Source organism: Ahaetulla prasina, chromosome 1, assembly GCF_028640845.1.
Source record: "Ahaetulla prasina isolate Xishuangbanna chromosome 1, ASM2864084v1, whole genome shotgun sequence".
NCBI classification, from domain to species: domain Eukaryota; kingdom Metazoa; phylum Chordata; class Lepidosauria; order Squamata; family Colubridae; genus Ahaetulla; species Ahaetulla prasina.
The window spans coordinates 355,038,698-355,053,828 of record NC_080539.1 but is presented as its reverse complement, the minus strand read 5'-3'; the positions used below and the strand labels follow the sequence as shown (position 1 = coordinate 355,053,828).

The following is a 15,131-nucleotide window of genomic DNA, read 5'->3' as shown; positions in this document are numbered from 1 at the left end:
TTTTAAATCGGTTCTTACCAGAGGGGGAAAAACATAATTCATCCAATCTGGCAGAAGCACTATTGACTGTTTTTGGTATAAAAAGCTGAGACAAAATAGAAAATACTGCTTTTTAGTTGACTTGAACCATACCCAACAATTGATCTAAGACTGATGGTCTTGAGGAAATTGAAATTCAGTAAATAAAATTAATATTTACGCTTTCCCGAGTACTTTTTAATGTAAGGCTGAATAAGATAGAATTAGCATAATAAGGTCTATATCTCAATTCTTTTGTCTGTGTCTCATGTCTTGCCTTTTCTATAATTGTTCATTCTAGAGATTTTAATTTTTGATACCAGAGTAGTAGATAGAATTGCTGCCTAGCTATAATGAAAATGGGACTATATTAAAAGAGACAAGGATAGACACACTTCATAAATATGAGGAATGTGTCCATCCAACACAAACCTATTTTCTTTAACTTAGTTCACCTAAGTCCATCCAAGATAGATGTTTTTTACATATTTTTTCTGTATAGAATACATTTTATTCTGTTATCTAAAAATTATGTATGTCTGTCTACGGAGATTTTCAGAGCTGAAGAAGGTTCTTGGATGAGAATCAAAATGTCTTCAAAGAAAAACTAGAATGTCCAGTTGCCTCTTGAAAAAGCATCTTTGGAATTTTTTTGAGTCATTTTCAGATATTTGAATTAGAATTCCATCATAATTCTGGTTACTTCATAGGAGAATAATTGCCAGTAGGGAGTTGGGATGAGCCTATCATTCATTACAAGAATTCAGGCAAAAAGAGGATGGAAATCTGTCAGGGAAACTATAGTAGTGGAGTAGCTACATCAATGGCAGTTTGACTTTAAAGATCTTTAAAGTCCTTTCCAACTGAATTAATTATGTTGTTGTAATACTGCATTATTCTCTATCTGTGTCTGAGAGAGAAGACTTATTGCTGTCATTAACCAGACACTTATCTGTGTTTTTTTTTACTGTTAATTTTTACTGCAAACTACAAAACTGTCTAGCTTGATGTGCAGTTTATGTAAGTCAGATATCTAAACTTTAATGCTTTTAAATTCAGCTACTTTTTTTTCTAAGGAATGACTCGAGCCAAAAATGAACTTGGGCGTAATGAGGAATTCATGATGCTATACAGCCAGCTTGAAAACATGTTTTTGGATTCAACTTCATCAAATGGAAACATCAATGAACTAGGTTGGCAATTTATCTACTCAAAATACAGCAGTGCTGTTTGTTCAGCATGGCAACTAAGGATTAAAGGATATTCCTGGTGAAGGCTGTCTTTATATAGTATGAATATTGTGGCTTAAGTGTATACTATTTTTTTTCAGATATTAAAAGGTATCTCTGTTTTGTTTTAAATTTGATATTGCTCTTATTTATTTTAACAAATTACCAACTGTCTGCAAGGAATATAAATCCTTCCATTCCCCACTATCCAGTCAGAGCTGAAGAAGCTCCTTGGGTGAGAAGTGAAATGTCTTCAAGGAAAAAACAAGGAATTCCAGTTGCCTACTGAAAAAACACCTTTGGGACAACCATGACCTGGATGACAGAATCTACAGAATTTAAAACAGTCAAAACATATAGAAAATACATACAACAATTCTAAAATTATAAAACAAAAACAATAAAATAGTTAAAACATTCAGAAAATACATACAGCAACAAAGATAGTTAACCAGCTAACAGTAAAACCAAGAAACAGGGCCTTAACATATTCCGTAATAGGGACTTCAGCAGAGTAGTCCCGTCTTGTAATTCCCAGCATTTGGCACTCTTTGACCGATGGGATTTGCGGCATGCCCAATCTGCTGGGTTGAACTGGATGGGTAGAGACTTGGAAAAAGACAATCCTTCAGCTAACTGGTAATCTTACAGGATTTTTCCTTAATGATAGGATTAAGGAGACATTTTATTATATTTTGAAGGGCAACTTTTCACAGAGGAGATTTTTTTTTTTAAAGTTAAACCTGTCTTGATTTTTATATCTAAAATTAAAAATTTTGTGTTTGCAGGAACCAAAAACATGAAGACTTTCATTTATAGCCATCCCAAATTAAAGAAATTAGAAGATGTTGTTCTACAGCATTTCAGATCCTGGAGAAAACATCAAGGTACATATAGGATGTAACCAGATGCTAATGAAAAAGCTACAAGTAATCAAATAGTATTGTTCAACGCTCCGATTCAATTTTACGCAGGAAATCCCTTGTTGGGTTTATATTCTATACCCTGTTGTTTTCTATTGTGAATCTTAAGATTATGGATTATTTGCTCTTTAATATTTTGCCATTCATTTTATACTTATTTAAAACACTCCGGCTAATGTATGGTTTACCTGTATATGCAGCTTTCAATCGGACACAATTTATCGTTTAAAAATAAGTGTTCTTTGTTTTTATGCTTTTTTAAAACTTTACTAGTTCCATTTTACCAGCATGATGCTTAGCCTTGATTAGGATGCTAGTCAGTGAAATTGATTAACTGGAGATTCTGCATGGGGCAATTTGTACCAAATTTCTCTATATGTGTTCATCGAGGTATAGTTTATTGGTTTGCTTTCTCTATTACATAGATCAGACTACATCTGAAGCCACACCTACAGATACCAGGGTGATGATCTTCTCTTCCTTCCGCGACAGTGTTCAGGAAATTGCAGAGATGCTTAACTATCACTACCCACTTGTGAGAGTCATGACTTTTGTAGGCCATTCTACAGGCAAAAACACGAAGGGTTTTACACAGAAGGAACAACTTGAGGTAATGAAATGGGTGGAGGCAGGGATACAAATTGTCCTGCGTGGTATAACGAATGTTATCCTTAGAATATTTTGTAAATTATCATCCCAAGCAGATTTCTGATGCCAAGAAAATGGATTTGTAATGTAGCAATACCTATAGAATGATTCCTAAATTATGCTGTACTATCACATGATATAAGTTAAATTCACTTGATATAAATAAAACTCAGAAATGTATAACTGCCCTGCTCATAGTTATAAGCATGTGATTATTGGCTGTGGAACTCTCAGTGTTTTTCAGAAGTGCAATGTTGCATTTTTCAAATACCGTATTTTTTGGAGTATAAGACGCACCTTTTTCCCCCACAAAAGAGGGTGAAAATCTGGATGCGTCTTATACTCCGAATGTAGCCCTGCCCAGCTTCTCAAACAGAGCTTTCAGGCTGAAAAAAGCATCAGAAACGGAGCTTCAGAAAAGAAGCCCCAAACAGAGCTTCAGAGGCTTTTTTTTCCTGAAGCTCTGTTTTGGAGGCTTTCAGAGGCAGAAAATTTTTTTTTCTGAAACTGAGGCAGGAAAAAAAAGCCAAAAAAAAAGCAAGGCACAGAACCTAGGAACCTGTTGCTAAAATTCACCTCTGGGAACAGCTGATTGGGGGTATTCCGGGAGGCCAACCCACCTGCCAATCAGCTTTTTTCTTATTTTTGTCCCCAAAAAGTATACTCCGAAAAATACGGTAATAACTACTTCCCTCTTAGTTATTTTTAATAGAAAAAGTAGTTATTCTTCCTATAGCAATAAAAATGTGATGAGAAGCAGAATTTCATAGCTTTGTTTCATATATCAGCTGCTCCTTGAGAATTTATCTTGCTCCCAAGTGCCAGAGATGCAGAAAACCAGGGAGTGGCTTTCAAAGTTCTTCCATCACCATAGGAGAAACCAGATGACTGTCATGTCTTTCCAGCAGCCTTCTCCAAACGGAACATGGGTTTAAAAATACATGGTGCTTCAGTCATCTTGGACCCCTTGGAGAATCAGGAAAGCCTATCTGCTCTCAACATTTTGTCTCTCTCATTCTCAACGTGGGTACTGAGAACTAAAATCTGCACCCAAGATCATTTTATGGGGCTCCTCTATGAGTTTGTTTCTGATTCACCAACAGGGAAATTAGTTATTGCTTCATTAAGCTCCTCAGCTGTGTGCACAATATGGTTCATCAAGTTAAGGTTATTTTGGAACTTTGGGGGATAAAATTAGCCTATCTATCCCTGTCTCCAACTGGGTTACAGCGTTCACATGACATATCAACACTATAACTGTTTTGACTTGGTTAAGAAAGTGGCATAAACAGAGTGTGTACATTATATCTGTCCTTCCTTCCCTTGGATTTTTGTGACTGATTACTATCAATTACTAATGCATTGTGTAGAAAGCAAAATATTTTTAATAGAGCAGTATAGTAATTGATAAAAGTCAACTCCTAATTTGACTGAACAGTTGAATAACTTAAAACTTATCCTATCTGTTTACATTGGGTTATTATCTAAAATAAACCCCTCAATTGTTCCATGTAACTTAATGCCACTTTCAATACTTTCCTCTACTTTGAAATGTACACAATCCTCAGTTCTCTGTATCTCATGCATATTTTAAATTCTATGATATCTACTGATCTTACTACATGGATTTGTTTTCTACCAGAATCAAGCTAAAGCTTGTTTAAATTTTCCTTCAGGTAGTGAAGCATTTCCGGGAGGGCGGCTACAACACATTGGTCTCCACATGTGTAGGAGAAGAAGGCCTGGATATTGGAGAAGTAGACCTCATCATCTGTTTTGATGCTCAAAAAAGTCCGATTCGTCTTGTGCAGCGAATGGGCCGAACTGGACGCAAACGGCAAGGGCGCATTGTTGTCATTCTTTCTGAAGGAAGGGAAGAGCGAGTAAGATGAGACTCCAAACCCAAGTTTTGCTCACTGCCTAACAAATTCTAAGCACAGGGATTTTCTAAATTTTTCCAAAAACTCCATTCAAATCCTAGGTCTTGCTACCAAATAAAGTTGAAAGAAAGTAATAGTTGAACTAGCAGATCCTGGCACTGCCTTGGTGGTGATAGCACTTAGACATATGTACCGCTTTACAGTGCTTTACAGCCCTCTCTAAGTGGTTTACAGAGTCAGCATATTGCCCCCAACAATCTGGGTCCTCATTTTACCGACTTTGGAAGGATGGGAGGCTGAGTCAACCTTGAGCCTGGTGAGATTTGAACTGCCAAATTGCAGTCAGCCGGCAGTCAGCAGGGGTTGTTGCTAGAGGCACATAGGATTATATCCAGAAAACCTGTTTCCATTGGTCTAGTGGTTAAGGCACGAAGCTAGAAACTAGGAGACTGTGAGTTCTAGTCCCGCCTTAGGCACAAATCTGATTGGGTGACTTTGGGCCAGTCATTCACTCTCACAATCCAACTCACAGGGTTGTTGTTATGAGGAAAATAGAAGAAGAAAGTAGTATCGGGTATGTTCACGATCTTGAGTTATGTATAAAAATAATAAAGGTGGGATAAAAATAAATAAATTAACAGAAGGAATGTTATTTATTTTAATAATATTACTTCAGTAAATGTGGGGAGAGGTGATTTGACTTCCTTTTCTTTAGGCAAGAATAAAGAGAGGTACATAAAATAAGAACATCATTATCAGATTTCTAAAGCTATGAATTGAAGTTAGAGTAATTGTGGACAGCATGATCTTTAACAACATGTTGGTGGAGTCATAATTATGCTGCTGCTCTTTTATCTGCTCCAATGAACCCTGGCTACCTTCTTTTTGCATTATGTTTCTTCAGTCAATAAGCTTTATGGAGTTCCAGGTCATGGTTTAATCCTTTATAATTGCATACATCGCAGAACATTTTAAGGGCTATTGTATTAGATGGCTATTTAGTAAAAATGTTAACATGGGTTTAATTAAGACTATTGACTGTGCCAACACTTTGCTTTGCTTTGCTTTATCTATATAAATTCAGTAAACAGATATTAAAAATCACCTGAACATTATCAGACATGGGGCTAATAGTGGGACGACATAATCTGAGTTCTGCAAATAAGTCCTGGCATGACATAGGTTTTAAAAATATTATCAAATCACTTTGTAGATTGAAAAATAGCATATTGTGTTGACATTTGTTTGCATGTGAAAAACAGCAAAGTGGTTGATAATGAGCTGATATCCAGAGGAATTGTAGTAAACCAGCGTAAATTATATTTGTGAATGAGTAAACTAGGAACAGATAAGACATTTTACTACCAAAAAAGTGTCAATTTTTTTCTCTCTTTTGTAGACTTACAATCAAAGCCAATCCAACAGAAGAAATCTTCTGAAAACGCTTTCTAAAAATAAAGGCCTCCATTTGTACCAGCACAGCCCACGTATGATTCCAGACGGCCTGAACCCCAAAATGCACCGTATGCTGATTACACCTCCAGAGAAGGAGCCAGACACCTCCACAGCCTGCTCAAAGAAGAAAGGTCACACTTTTGGGCAAAATAATTTTCTCAGTTTGGTCAATGCAGGTAAGAAGAGAGGATATCTGCTGAGCTCGAATTGCCACACAAACGAAAACTTACTTTCATACAAAGTACAGGAAGGTTGCCCTGTGTAACTGATTGGGAGGTTTATGGTTAACAAGACCTAGAGTTCTTTCATTCTTTGTAGAGTCAACAAGATTCATTGCCAAAGATGCTGTGATGGCTATTTGTTTAAATAATTTTGCAAAGGTTGGCCAGTCTAGAGAAAAGAAGGACTAGGGTGGACATGATAGCAGTATTCCAGTATTTGAGGGCCTGCCATAAAGAGGAGGGGTCAGTTTTTTCCCCAAGCACCACAGGACAAGAAACAATGGATGGAAACTAATCAAGGAGAGAACCAACCTGGAATTATGGAGAAATTTCCTAACAATGAGAACAATCAATCAGTGGGAGAGCTTGCATTCAGAAGTTGTAAGTGCTTCATCACTGGAGGCTTTTAAGAAGAGATTGGACAGCCACTTGTCTGGAATGGTATAGGATCTCCTGCTTCCAAGGTCCCTTCCAGCTCTATTCTGAATTAATTACTGTAATTACCATAGCTTCCCATGCCAATGTTAATGGGGATGTGCTTTTCTCTTTGGTAATTCCTTGATAGGGGTATTGTTTTCTGATTGATTGTTTATCTACTTGATAGTTCCTTTTTAGGTGTTACTTTTCTGTGGAACATTCTAGCTCTGTGCCAAAATTGCTCGGTATTAATATTTGTATGGAAAACAGTGCTTTGTGTACTTACCAGTAGTTGAGGTGAACTTGAGTTAGTCTTATCATATCCATCTAGCCAATTTTAAAAAAAGCAACCAGATATCCCAGAACTGTTTCTGAGCAAGACAAGCCAGTGATAGTAATCCTATTCTTTATGTCAATCAGAAATTTACTGTGCTTGATAATGAAGACATGCAAGTAGCATTAACCTACATGGTCAGTGAAGAGAAATTTGGGGTGGTACAGCAGGCATTGATTCTACATATATAGGATTTAGTATCTATTTTAGAGATAGGCCAGAATTATAAAGATTCTGTCTCCCTCCCTTTCTCTCTTTTTCTCTGTGTTTTTTGGGGGGTGGGGGAGGGGTGGGGGGTGGGTGGGGATGGCAACAGAGGAAGTAATATCACTGCATGTCCTTGGAGCGTGAATCATCACTCATTTCAGCAATTTCTAATAATTCTCTAATTTTGTGTGTGTGCATGTATATAATTATGTGCGTATATGATTTTCCATGAATGTGGATGAGTATGATAAAATAAAACTACCCTGTTTCCCTGAAAATAGGACATCCCCTGATAATAAGCCCAATCGGGCTTTTGAATGCATGCGCTAAAATAAGGGTCCCTCAAAAATAAGCCCTCTCCAAAAATATTTAAACGCAGAGCTGGAAATCAGGTAAAATGGCAAGAGGAGCCCCATCTTGCTCCACATGCCCCAAAATAATAAGACCTCCCCCAAAAATAAGGCCAAGCGCTTATTTCAGGGTTCAAAAAATATAAGACAGAGTCTTATTTTCGGGGAAACATGGTATGTACCCTTCAAAAATTATTTTGAAATGTAATTTGGAAAAGATGAGTAAGTACATCTTTTCTCGGACTCATGTAAGCCTGAAAAAAATGCTATAGTAGCTCAAATCAGACTCATAACTGAGCAACATCTTTTTTCAGGCTCAAACACAAGCTTTTTTTTTTAAGATGCTTGTTTTAATGAATAGCAGAGAGATACTATTTATGTAAGGCCCAAAGTATCATTTCTAAATTATTTCAAAGCACGCACAGTCCTCTATGGTACTGCTTCCATTGCCAATTAGACCATTAAAAGTTTATAGACTGAATCTGATCCATTTGTTTGTCTGGTTTTCAGTGCAAATTTTATATCAAAACACTATTATTTAAAAGACCTGCTTATGGCTAAATTGGCTATGAAGATAAAAGCAGCTGTTGGTTTTTTATAGTGATTTTTTTTCAGAGCTTGTGAGAAGGAAAAATGCCAATATTTTTTTAAAATCATAAAACAGAAAGTGCTTTGAAAAATGTATTTAGGCTGGATGCTTATAGCAAATGGTCAAGTAATAAAACTTACTTCAGTCGCTCAGCTTGTTTCTAAGGAGTCTTCCATAGCAAACAAAGAAACCTCAACCAATTGACATTGCTATATCACCAACCAAAGACACAAAGAAAGAGAGAAAATGATTGTAACAGTTCACAGTTCTCCTTCACAGGATTCATCATAGAATATACCTGGTATACCTGGCTAATAATCTGAATATGGCCTATAAGTGCAGTGTTGCTAAAAAATTTGGAACACTTTTGGATTCTTGATATTTCTATATAAATATAGAATCTATTCTATAGGATCTATACATGATCTATTCTACACACACACACACACTAACTTCCTTCCTTTTCTTATCTCCAAATATTTTCCAGGTACGAAACAAGCCAGTCCAACTGACAGCTGGTATCTTACAACTGAGGAATATGAAAAATGGGATAGACTATATAAAATAAAAGCTGGTGAAGGAATAAAAAAGCCAATAATGCCACGCAGTCAGTTTGTAACATTAGAATGCAAAGATACAAGAACAGTAAGTTAAAACATATACTTCAGGTTAATTTAATGTGGTCTGACTGAAGATCATGAAAAAGGTACTTAAGCCTGGAGAAAAATGTCTTGAGCTATTGTCAACAGTAACTGATATGTTTTGATATTAATATAGAAAAGACATACATGTCTTTAACAATTATATTCATTATATTCACATAGAACTTCAAATTATTGGAGAACATTCCAGATATTTAATGCAAAATAAATAAAGGACCTTGTGGCAATCAATTATATCAGACATGACCCTTAAAGGATTATATCTGATCCTTCTTTCATTTGAATGTTGTCCATTTTATGTAAACTTCACCTCTTAGAATTTACAGCCAGCATGGTCATTGCTAAGAATCCTTAAATATTTGAAGTGCACTTATTGGGTAAAGTTTGTATAGATATTCGTTTTGAAAATAAATTAAAATTTAATTTACACAAGGGAGTGCTACAAAGGAACAAAGTGTGTGTAAAAACATAAATATTCCATTGTAGATCTCTACAATAAATATTGATTCCCATCTAACGAATCGTTCCTACAAATGCACTGCTTTTTATAATAGGCTAATGAAAGAATTCAGAACAATTTATTATAGTGATTAAGGTAGCAGGTCATAAACTATTTCTATTCTCACCTTAGATATGAAACTAGCTGGTTGACTTTGGGCCAGTCATTCTCTCAGAAAAAAAAGCCGCCAGACACTTTCAAAAATCTTGCCAAGGAAAAATCAGGAATTAAGAATCAAGACTTACTGAAAGGCACAAAACAGAGAGGAATTATATGGCTGCTACAACTTAATAAACTAAGGCTGTGATTTATATGTGTAAAATTAGAAATATTGTGGAATATGAGAAACAAATGCTTCAACATTCTCAGTTTGTTAACTAGTAAATTGGTGCTAAAAATAAAATGCTTCCTTATTGTATAAAAAAAACACATTTTTTTCTCATAAATAAAAGTTAATATTTTTTTCTAATAGCAATAGCACTTAAACTTGTACGGCTAGAAAGCTGAGTTAACCTTGAGCTTGTCAGGATTGAACTCCTGGCAGTGAGCAGTGTCTTAACCTGCAGTACTGCATTCTAACCACTGCGCCATCGCGACTCCTCAGTTCTAAATTAGTTCTAAACTAATTTTATCTTTATTTGGGATTATTCTTTCGACAAGCCTAAGCTGCGACTGGCATTGGTAGCATTCTATTTTCTTTGTGTTTTGAAATCTTAGGATTTGGAAACTAAAGAAGTTCATGAACTGTCGCTGACAGAATGGACAGTCTGGCAGAACCGGCCTTTCCCTACCTATCTAGTAGATCACTCTGATCGTTGCTTCCACTTCATTAGTGTCATGGACATGATAGAGCAAATGAGACATGAAGAGGTGAGTAAAATGGTTTTCTATTCTGGAGAGCCTTATCTTCTTTCTAAGCTCCCAGATGCATTTTATTGAATTGTGACCAAGTTGGATAAAAATCAATGTTTTTTTAAAAAGAGATTTTAAAAAATCGGATTTTTTAAAATTTAAATCAGTTTTTTTTTAACAAATTTATTTTAATAAAGTGTTGTGGAGTAAAAATCTATCTAAAGATAGTTTTCTATTTAAGATACATTAATAATTTAGTTTATTCAGCATGAAATGGAGCTTAGTTATGTAGCATGAGGCTGTATATATATTCTGTAATATTTACATTTTTTGAAAACTCATTCAATGAATCCAAGCTCTGCAGGCTGAGATAACATGCACTGCATTGATACATTCACACAATTTCACAGTAACCATGAGATAAATCATTAAACAAAGTTCAGGAATATTCCTTTATCCCATTGTTTTGCACTACACTACAAACTGCATGATTGTTTGAAGAGAAATTGTCGTGTCCCACTCCTCCGCTGACGGCTGGGTCAGGGAAATCCGAATCAGGCTTGCCTCTGCAGCTCTGCCCAAAGTCCTAGCAAAGTCCTCAGAGCAGGCAGGAGACCAGTAAGTGACTTCAGCAAGATAAGTTCGACTTTTGCCTGACTCAGAGACTGCCAGAAAGTAGATCCTTTATATAGGCCATGGGGTGTGGCTCCATGACTCAGCACTCATTAAGGCCTGCCCCTCCCTTCCTTCTGTTGCCTCCGCCTCTCCAATCTTCTGATGCGAGGATTACTCCAATCAGCTGTTGTTGGGAGTAAACCCTCCTCAGGCTCACCTGCTGTGGAGGAGGGGGAGGGGTCTAGTTGCTCCGTTTGCCTGGGCATGGAGTCAGGGCTGGGGCAGGGAGATGCTCCTTCTTCTGCAGTTTGTGTGGGCATGGAGCCAGGACTTGGGCCGGGAGGCATACATTCCTCAGTGTTCGGGAGCAGGTAAGAAGGCCCCGGCTGCTCTGAGGGCGGGCAAGACACAACAGAAATGCATCTGTATCACCAGGCTCTAAGTATGAGGAGGAAGGGCAAGGAGTAAAATGAAAGTGAAACCTTTTAAGCAGCTTATAAATATAATATTAAAGGGCACCTGTCATTTCAGACCCGTCATGGCAGCGCCTGTTAGCGGGCATCCACTCACCTGCTGCCTGCCATGTCCCTCACGTTGTGGTATCACTGCCGCATCATCAGCCGTCCCATTAAAGTGAATGGGACTGTCGGTGAGTCAACAGCGGGTCAGAGGAGGAGCCGCTGGGGGACAAATATGACAGTTGCTCTTTAAAAATAATGATTTAAATTGTGTTGATTTAAATCAAGCCTTTTTACTAGTGATTTAAATCGACTTGATTTAAATCAAATCCACCCTGGTTGTGACATAGGATTCTGGAATAGACTATGCCCAAAGCTTGTCGCTATTTTGTATTTCTCTATGAATCTGTTATTCAGCACAATAAACCAAAGAAGATTACACTCTCTTTTTAAAAAGGTATTGAGAAACCTATTAAAAACTTATTATTTTGCCTGATTTCATTGCTTAGGCAAGGTTTACAGATAGCTGATTTTTTCACTAGCAATTAATTTGACTTTTCATATAATGACTCATAAAGTTACTCATTGACTTTTAACTAGTTTGGTAATTACATTGTGGATGAGAATGGGGAAAAGAGTGTTGTTGCTTTCCTTAAAAAAAGCAGCAACACTTCCATACTTTGTGAATTTCAGTGTTACCAAAAGTGCAATGCAATTAAGACTTCAAGACAATGGCAATAAATAAATTACCAAAAAGAAGAAGAAAAAAGAAATAAAAAAGAAGAAAGAAACAATTCTTTAAAAATGTAAACTTCAGGAAAGCATATATGTTTTCTAGAACTCTGCATAAAACTGGGGATGCACTTCCATGTCCCCTCAGCTAAGAAGTTTCTTCTCACAAGGTAACTGTTAGGTTTTTTTTTTTAAAAAAAAAACTAAGATGAAATTCCTTCCTGGTCATTTCCTGATGCTTAGGAAAAAGAACACAATAAAGGTATGAGTTAGAACATAGTATACTTTCCCTCTGGCAATGTTTAAGCTGAATTATAGTTGTTAAATCAGAAACAATATTGAAAAAAAGAAAAGAAAATAGAGCTGTGCAAGGTTTCATAGTTAATCTCCAAAAGGTACTCCAGAAAGTCCTGGAGTGTGAAAAATAACCAAAAAAGAATGGCCCTAAATGAGAGAATTTTTTGGTTTGGTTTATTTTCCTTTAGTCGGATAGATCCAACAGTGTTGAGTCTGAATCTCTAATATAAGCAAATATAACAGTAGAATTGCTGTCAGTGACATGGGGAAACCTAACCATTTTTTTGGGGGAGCAGGATTCATAGTAAACAGCAGATACTATAAGCACTGGGCCTTGTCAAAGATTGATTTCTAGAAGCATAGTGAAAATTACCAATTCTTTATCAAACTTGAGTGAGGATGTGGTGTACTTAGTATTTTGTCCTGTGCCTGGTACATCTTAACAATTTTCATGATGGCTTGGGGAACAGCACTCATAAAATTTATAGCTGATGCAAAACTCAAAGTAACTATTGTTTTAATAGACAGAGTTAGGTTACAGAGGTACACTGAAAGTACTAGAATGAAATTCCATGGAGTTGTTCAAGGCAAAGTTATAAATGCAAAATAAATCTAGAAATTCGACATGGGATATCTGGCTTGAGAATGTATGAAAATACCTGTATGTAGTTGAACCCGATCTAAATTAATTTCCAAAAAAAGACCAATACAGTATTTGTCTGCATCAACAGAAGTATTGAGTTTCCAAATCGGGGATCTAATAGTTCATTCTGTTCTGCATTAGTCAGACCTGACCTCAGGTACTTTGTCCAGGGTACCATGCTTTCAGAAGAATTCAGGCAAATTGGAGCAGATAAAAAGGACAGTGATCAAAGGATTAGGTCTAATTCTTATGAGAAAATGAGGGAACAGGGTAGAGGTAGCATTGTGGAGAGTTTGAGAGGACATGTAACTCTTCAAGTGCACGAAGTAGATTCTGTCAGAGGATGACATCTCTGTTTTCTACTATACTCAACTGAAGGCTTTAGAGCTGTAGGGGACAGCTCCCAGCTGAATGTGAAGAAAAATCTAAGACCTAATTAGTGGAACTTTGAGGGACCCTTTAGATGTGTTGAAGTAGAAACTTCAACAGAATTTGGATTCCTGTAATGAACAGGAGATTGGATGATCGGTCTCTTCCCAACTTTCTTTTTCTATGGTTCTATAAGCCTTAGGCATGTATTTCATTACATTGTATAGCACCCCTAAAAATGAATAGTGAATTATACTTCTAATTTGTCTTTCTGTATATTGTACTTTTGATTTCCCCTATTCTCATGCTCCCATGTTTCTTTGATTTAAATCTCAATAATGCAAAGTGTCAGACCCTCATCTGACTATATCTCCAGCAGCTCAGATTAATACATACTATTATGTAGAAAAATTGACATAAACTTTGATTTTGAACATGAACATACACTGCCTTTCATTATGTGATTCATATATTGTGATTCATTCATTGTCATTCGATCATAGGGAATATATATAGTTAACTCAGTAATGGAAATTAAACTGTCAGGAACTAAACAGATTTCCATTTTCTAGCAGACACACATTTCATTGATGACTAATTAAAATCACCATCATTATTTAAATGTCCAGCTAAATGAACAGACAGAAAAATCTCTTACATAATTTGCAGGCTGATGGAGGGGACTGTGATGTTTTACATAATCTGCTTTTTAACCATTTTCGAAAATAAGCATGAATGTTACTCAAACGGTTTTTTTAATGAAGTATTGCAATCGAAAAAATGTAGGCATGATCTTGTCATGGAACATTAAGTTGTTACCTGGACAGCTAAGAAAATAAACCTTATCAGTCTAATTCAGGAGGCAGCAACATCTGATTGGCTTTGCCTGTACTCAAAAAATTAAGCAGGTTTTATCATGGTTAGTAGCTGGATGAGAGACTACCATGGAATTTCAGACTTGGAGGTTAGATTAAGAAAAGATGGATGGATGGATGGATAAATGGATGGACAGACAGAAAAAATAGCAAATTTGAAGTAGGAGTTTTTTTTCCATTTTGTACTATTTATAGAGATTTATTGAGATATTTTGAATAATAATAATTTAGAAAATAATTTAGAAAATTTATATCTGTTACATAAGACCACACTGATTGGATCCACACATATACTACGATGATACAATATGACTTCCTAGGTAGGTTCTTGGGAAGAAATTCATGTGTATGAAGGCCAACACCAGTTGATCAACTGGCAGCTGTGATTTCACATTTTTGTGCATATCTCATCCAACTCTCAGCAAGTCTGGGGTCATGCTAATTGATGTGAAATTTAAGTATTCCATTTTCCTCTTCCAGAGGAAAATTCCAGATTTGTTAACTTATGTGCATTTAGGAATCTTAAATCATAGGAAAGTTCTTTTTGATGTTAATTACATACTAAAAGTTGAAAACATTATGAGAATGTGGTAATGTAGTACAGTTAAGTCCTTCCTATTGGTTAAGATTAAATCAAAGAGTATCTGATCCACTTAAAATTTAGCTTCTAAAACAAAAACTTGTGAGCAACACTTTTGGAATTTTTCTGAAGGTCTCCAAAATATTGGTATATTAAAAGTTCCCCATGGTTATAATTTCCTGCTTATTTGAAATCTCTGCAATTAATTTTTGGAAAGTCTCGTCCTTGGCTGGATTAGTCGTAAAGGTCTTATGCTTGGCTGGATAAGACTCTTACAA

The 15,131-nt window shown here is 36.1% G+C and overlaps 1 protein-coding gene across 2 annotated transcripts in view; it reads left to right on the top strand.

Annotated features, from left to right (window-relative positions):
* FANCM (FA complementation group M) overlaps nucleotides 1-15,131 on the top strand; it is a 51,941-nt gene that overhangs the window by 16,406 nt on the left and 20,404 nt on the right. For both annotated transcript variants that reach the window (XR_009152723.1, XM_058163151.1), the window contains exons 7-13: nucleotides 1,095-1,211; nucleotides 2,036-2,134; nucleotides 2,596-2,780; nucleotides 4,495-4,701; nucleotides 6,098-6,329; nucleotides 8,759-8,916; nucleotides 10,150-10,302. Coding sequence is in view for 1 of the 2 variants with exons in the window: in XM_058163151.1 (XP_058019134.1) it covers nucleotides 1,095-1,211; nucleotides 2,036-2,134; nucleotides 2,596-2,780; nucleotides 4,495-4,701; nucleotides 6,098-6,329; nucleotides 8,759-8,916; nucleotides 10,150-10,302 (1,151 nt within the window). In the remaining variant the exon portion in view is untranslated. The remainder of the gene's footprint in view (nucleotides 1-1,094; nucleotides 1,212-2,035; nucleotides 2,135-2,595; nucleotides 2,781-4,494; nucleotides 4,702-6,097; nucleotides 6,330-8,758; nucleotides 8,917-10,149; nucleotides 10,303-15,131) is intronic.